This window comes from Pseudorasbora parva, chromosome 1, assembly GCF_024679245.1.
Source record: "Pseudorasbora parva isolate DD20220531a chromosome 1, ASM2467924v1, whole genome shotgun sequence".
Classification (NCBI taxonomy): Eukaryota; Metazoa; Chordata; class Actinopteri; order Cypriniformes; family Gobionidae; genus Pseudorasbora; species Pseudorasbora parva.
The window spans coordinates 1,999,311-2,006,582 of NC_090172.1; the positions used below are offsets into that span (position 1 = coordinate 1,999,311).

Consider the following 7,272-nt stretch of genomic DNA (forward strand, 5'->3'; position numbering starts at 1 on the left):
GGCTCCTCAGTGATACACTACAACAGCGATAATAAAAGAAAAACAGGCAAAACGGTCTCTCTTTATAAACTGTTCAGTGCATGCGAGTGCTGCCGTATAATCCGTCATTTTTTCTTTATTAGGTCTTAAAGGGGCAGTAACATTTGCTCTGTTTAATGTCAAACAAAAGATAAGGACATCACTCACTGATCTTGATTGAATAGCTTTTATAAGTTTAATAAGAATTGATCTTTAAAGGAAGTGTATGTAAGTTTGTGGCCAAAACTGGTCCTGCAATCACTACCCCCCCCCGACTCGAGGTTGCCAGATTGGCTGCAGGATCAGCAGAACGTTTGTAGATCTGCAGCTGTGGTAACTAGAGCAGATCTGGCAACCCGAAACACTACTGACTCGTGATTGGTCGATAGGTGGAGGGCGGAGCTTCAGGCCAAAACACAACATGACATCATCAACATCAACAACAACTTTATAATGACAATATCCTGCCGGACTACTGTTGTCAGTGATATGAGTTTTTGAAATTAACATAATTTATTAATGTCTAGTGACATATCAGCGGCCATTTTATGATTAATTGAAATACATTTCATACAAACAGTTCCTTTAATTTAAAGTTATTTTACATTTGATTATTTATTCAATTTCTCTACCTAATGTTAGACCTACCTGAAAAACCTGAAAAGCATTGATTATTTTATTAGTATCTTTGCTCAGTAGTATGTATTTGTGCTGCTGCTTGTATTCAAGTTATTTGTTCTTATTTAATTGATTTATTAGTCCTTTTATTCCCTGAACATAGCAAATACCTAACCGTACTGAAACCGTGAACCTAAAACCGTGATACAAACTGACCCGTGGGCAATCTGTACCGTTACAGCCCTAGCGTAACGTATGCGAGGGGGTGCCACAAATCTTTTTACATTTTCGAAGGGTGCCATGACTGAAAAAGGTTGGGAAACACTGCTTTATAATCATACTTTAAGAGTGTATATTAGTAACTAACTAATAAATAAATAATTAGTAACTATTAACTGAGATTTAGACATCATCTGAAAGCCGACTCATCTCTCCATTGATGTTTGGTTTGTCAGGATAGGACACTATTTGAAAATCTGGAATCTAAGGGTGGGAAAAAAAATCCTAAATATTGAGAAAATCTCCTTTAAAGTTGTCCAAATGAAGTCCTTAGCAATGCATATTACTACTAATACATTTTTAATATATTTACAAAAGGATATTTACAAAATATCTTCCTAGAACATGATCTTACTATCCTAATGATTTTTGGCATAAAAGAAAAATGGATAATTTTGACCCATACAATGTCTATTGCCACAAATATACCGGTGAGATTATGATATTATTAAAACATATCCTGGCTCTTCTAAGCGTTATAATGGCACCCCAAAATGTAAAGACCAAAAAGTGCATCCATTCATTATAAAAATGCTCCACACAGTTCAGGGGGTTAATGAAGACCTTCAGCCCAATATCCAAATTTAACACATTGTAAAGTAAAACATCTAGAATCCGGCGGACCGCCTTCGGTATTAAACTTGTAGACGTTAAAAGCGTAACTGGCTTTCTAATCAACTGCGACGATGACACCGGAAGTATCGTAGGAGGTTTGAACAGTGAGAGGTGCTACACTTTTAGTGTAAGTTGAATACAAAAGGTGGTCTGGAGGAAGCTATTTTACTTTATGACGTGTTAAATATGGATATTATTCTCACACAAACACATGGCTTCACTTCAGAAGACCTTTATTAACCCCTGGAGCCGCATGGAGCTGATGGATAATGGATATATGCACTTTTATGATGGACAGATGCACTTTTATGATGGATATATGCACTTTTATGATGGATATATGCACTTTTATGATGGATATATGCACTTTTATGATGGATATATGCACTTTTATGATGGACAGATGCACTTTTATGATGGATATATGCACTTTTATGATGGACAGATGCACTTTTATGATGGACAGATGCACTTTTATGATGGATATATGCACTTTTATGATGGATAAATGCACTTTTATGATGGATATATGCACTTTTATGATGGATATATGCACTTTTATGATGGACAGATGCACTTTTATGATGGATATATGCACTTTTATGATGGATATATGCACTTTTATGATGGACAGATGCACTTTTATGATGGACAGATGCACTTTTATGATGGATAGATGCACTTTTATGATGGATAGATGCACTTTTATGATGGACAGATGCACTTTTATGATGGATATATGCACTTTTATGATGGACAGATGCACTTTTATGATGGATATATGCACTTTTATGATGGATAGATGCACTTTTATGATGGACAGATGCACTTTTATGATGGATATATGCACTTTTATGATGGATAGATGCACTTTTATGATGGATAGATGCACTTTTATGATGGATAGATGCACTTTTATGATGGATAGATGCCCTTTTATGATGGACAGATGCACTTTTATGATGGACAGATGCACTTTTATGATGGATAGATGCACTTTTATGATGGATAGATGCACTTTTATGATGGATAGATGCACTTTTATGATGGATAGATGCCCTTTTATGATGGATAGATGCACTTTTATGATGGATAGATGCCCTTTTATGATGGATAGATGCACTTTTATGATGGATAGTTGCACTTTTATGATGGATAGATGCACTTTTATGATGGACAGATGCACTTTTATGATGGATAGATGCACTTTTATGATGGACAGATGCACTTTTATGATGGATATATGCACTTTTATGATGGACAGATGCACTTTTATGATGGATAGATGCACTTTTATGATGGACAGATGCACTTTTATGATGGATAGATGCACTTTTATGATGGACAGATGCACTTTTATGATGGATATGATGGATGGATGCACTTTTATGATGGATGGATGCACTTTTATGATGGATGGATGCACTTTTATGATGGATGGATGCACTTTTATGATGGACGGATGCACTTTTATGATGGACGGATGCACTTTTATGATGGACGGATGCACTTTTATGATGGACGGATGCACTTTTATGATGGATGGATCCACTTTTATGATGGACAGATGCACTTTTATGATGGACGGATGCACTTTTATGATGGATGGATCCACTTTTATGATGGACAGATGCACTTTTAAGATGGACAGATGCACTTTTATGATGGACAGATGCACTTTTATGATGGATATGATGGATGGATGCACTTTTATGATGGATGGATGCACTTTTATGATGGATGGATGCACTTTTATGATGGATGGATGCACTTTTATGATGGACGGATGCACTTTTATGATGGACGGATGCACTTTTATGATGGACGGATGCACTTTTATGATGGATGGATCCACTTTTAAGATGGACAGATGCACTTTTATGATGGATAGATGCACTTTTATGATGGATAGATGCACTTTTAAGATGGACAGATGCACTTTTAAGATGGACAGATGCACTTTTATGATGGATAGATGCACTTTTATGACGGACAGATGCACTTTTATGACGGACAGATGCACTTTTATGACGGACAGATGCACTTTTAAGATGGACAGATGCACTTTTAAGATGGACAGATGCACTTTTATGATGGATAGATGCACTTTTATGATGGACAGATGCACTTTTATGATGGACAGATGCACTTTTAAGATGGACAGATGCTCTTTTATGATGGACAGATGCACTTTTATGATGGACAGATGCACTTTTATGATGGACAGATGCACTTTTATGATGGACGGATGCACTTTTATGATGGACGGATGCACTTTTATGATGGACGGATGCACTTTTATGATGGACAGATGCACTTTTATGATGGACAGATGCACTTTTATGATGGACGGATGCACTTTTATGATGGACGGATGCACTTTTATGATGGACGGATGCACTTTTATGATGGACGGATGCACTTTTATGATGGATAGATGCACTTTTAAGATGGACAGATGCACTTTTAAGATGGACGGATGCATTTTTATGATGGACGGATGCACTTTTATGATGGACAGATGCACTTTTATGATGGACAGATGCACTTTTAAGATGGACAGATGCACTTTTATGATGGATAGATGCACTTTTATGATGGACGGATGCACTTTTAAGATGGACGGATGCATTTTTATGATGGACGGATGCACTTTTATGATGGACGGATGCACTTTTAAGATGGACGGATGCATTTTTATGATGGACGGATGCACTTTTATGATGGATAGATGCACTTTTAAGATGGACAGATGCACTTTTAAGATGGACGGATGCATTTTTATGATGGACGGATGCACTTTTATGATGGACAGATGCACTTTTATGATGGACAGATGCACTTTTATGATGGACAGATGCACTTTTATGATGGACGGATGCACTTTTATGATGGACGGATGCACTTTTATGATGGACGGATGCACTTTTATGATGGACAGATGCACTATTATGATGGACAGATGCACTTTTATGATGGACTGATGCACTTTTATGATGGACAGATGCACTTTTATGATGGACAGATGCACTTTTATGATGGATAGATGCACTTTTAAGATGGACAGATGCACTTTTAAGATGGACGGATGCATTTTTATGATGGACGGATGCACTTTTATGATGGACAGATGCACTTTTATGATGGACAGATGCACTTTTAAGATGGACAGATGCACTTTTATGATGGATAGATGCACTTTTATGATGGACAGATGCACTTTTATGATGGACAGATGCACTTTTATGATGGACAGATGCACTTTTATGATGGACAGATGCACTTTTATGATGGATAGATGCACTTTTATGATGGATAGATGCATTTTTATGATGGCAGATGCACTTTTATGATGGACAGATGCTCTTTTATGATGGACGGATGCACTTTTATGATGGACGGATGCACTTTTATGATGGACAGATGCACTTTTATGATGGACAGATGCACTTTTATGATGGACAGATGCACTTTTATGATGGACGGATGCTCTTTTATGATGGATAGATGCACTTTTATGATGGATAGATGCACTTTTATGATGGATAGATGCACTTTTATGATGGATAGATGCACTTTTATGATGGATAGATGCACTTTTAAGATGGATAGATGCACTTTTAAGATGGATAGATGCACTTTTATGATGGATAGATGCACTTTTAAGATGGATAGATGCACTTTTATGATGGACAGATGCACTTTTATGATGGACGACCACAGGACTTCTTTTCAGCAGCTGAATGGACATGTGGCATACACATCCCACAAGGACAATGATGAGACCACACCGCCACAACTACAATTGCTCACGGACACACTTCTAGCTGAGCCCTGCCCACAGAGCTCACCACAGACTGACTGTGAAGGATTAGATCTGCTCCAAGATTCAGCACCCAAGGATGATTTTCTGAAAAATGGACAGGGAAGCCAGGACAACATATTTCAGCTTCATGCTGGGTTTTGATGGATAGATGCACTTTTATGATGGACAGATGCACTTTTATGATGGACCGATGTACAGTACTCTTATAATGATAGATGCACTTTTATGATGGACAGATGCCATTTTATGACGGATATAATGATAGATGCACTTTTATGGGCTTCATTTTGAGCTGCCGTTATAAAGCTTGGAAGTGCCAGGATATTTTTAAAATATATATATATATATATAAAATGGTAAGAAAAAGTATGTGACCCCTTTGCTGAATCTGTGAAAATGTGAATTGTGACAAAATGAAAGAGATCATACTAAATAGTAGCGTTTGTATTTATGTCACGTAATACAATATGCAATTAGAATTACAGAAACATAACGCACAAACATAGCGCGCACACACACCAAAAGGTAAGATCTTAACACTCGGTCCCAGACAGATTCGGTCGTTGCGATTCGGTTCGAATGATTCTTTTAAATGAACCAAAACAGACATCGCTATGAAATATCGCTTTGTTCTCTTGCATAGGTGGGAAGTGAAACTCTAAAAGCCCAAATAACGGAATTTATGCTTGTATAGACTATATAATCAACCCTTTTAAATGAGTATTTTTTATATGTATTCACTAATCACGCTTTTCGCAATGATTCACAGCCTCGGAATTATAGTTCTTTCCCTCACTAAAACCGTTAATTGTAGTTCTTTCCCTCACTAAAACCGTTAAGTGTGTCTTTGGTGGTGGTGGTGGTGGGGGGGGGGGGGCAACAATTTGGTTCGTGGCTTATAACGGTTTAACCAAGACTTTATTGTAACCGCTATGGGAGAAATTTGCGTTATTTTGAACGTTCGATTCAATGAATCGTCTTAGGAACCGATTCAGTGATCAATTTCATCATTCAAGCTTGGGGAGCGATGGGGTTAGTAGTGTTTGTATTTATGTCACGTAATACAATATGTAATTATAATTACAGAAACATAACTGCACACACACACCCACACACATCGAAAGGTAAGATCAATTGATACACTCGGTTACCAGACAGATTCGGTCGTTACGACTCAGTTCGAATGATTCTTTTTAAATGAACCAAAACAGACATCGCTATGAAAAATCGCTTTGTTCTTTCGCGCAGGTGGGAAGTGAAACCCTAAAACCACAACTGACGCATATATGATGTTTTCATATTTTGTCACAATGGCTTCGAAAATTGTGAGGTGACGAAATGCGTAAACAAATGAAAAGACGCCAATGTCGAGCATCACTTTCATTGCCGAGGACTGACAAAGGAACGTGATTTTGAAGTCGACATTACACGTTAAAATGCCAGTGTACTCACGTATGGGCGCAGCTGGCGATGCTGACAGGTTTGTGGTAGACCTCCAGACAGATGGGGCAGGAAAACTGGCTCTCTAGACTCTCTCCAGGTGCGGCTGCTGCGGCTCCATTTTGCTGCTGATGCTGCCTGATCTGAGCAGCCGACACAAAACTGCGGAACATCGCCATCACGAGCGCGGACAGCAGGACGAGCCACTAACACTGCCGATGCAAATAGGATTCCGTGTTTTTAACGAATATATCGTGATTTATACGACATTAGATACCGCATCTGCAATCTCCAACACTGTCAACCAAGGAGGACACGCCGTTGTTCCAAAGAAGTAAACATTACATGGTAGCTTTAACGGAGCGGATTAGACGAGCAAAATGATGGGAGTTGTAGTTCTTTTAGCGCACTTTGCGCAGAGCGGCGGTTTGATAAAACTTCATTTCCCAGGCATCGCGTTCGAAAACAATTCCACG

The 7,272-nt window shown here is 38.2% G+C and overlaps 1 protein-coding gene across 2 annotated transcripts in view; it reads right to left on the reverse strand.

Moving 5' to 3' along the window:
• The window catches only part of LOC137085675 (E3 ubiquitin-protein ligase RNF166), a 46,764-nt gene extending 39,597 nt beyond the window's left edge, over positions 1-7,167 (reverse strand). Inside the window, exon 1 of one of the 2 annotated variants that reach the window (XM_067451961.1) lies at positions 6,809-7,167. In XM_067451961.1, the coding sequence (XP_067308062.1) occupies positions 6,809-6,975 (167 nt within the window). In that variant the 5' untranslated portion in view covers positions 6,976-7,167. The remainder of the gene's footprint in view (positions 1-6,808) is intronic. The other variant, XM_067451966.1, reaches the window with a different exon arrangement.
• Positions 7,168-7,272: the final 105 nt, after the last annotated feature.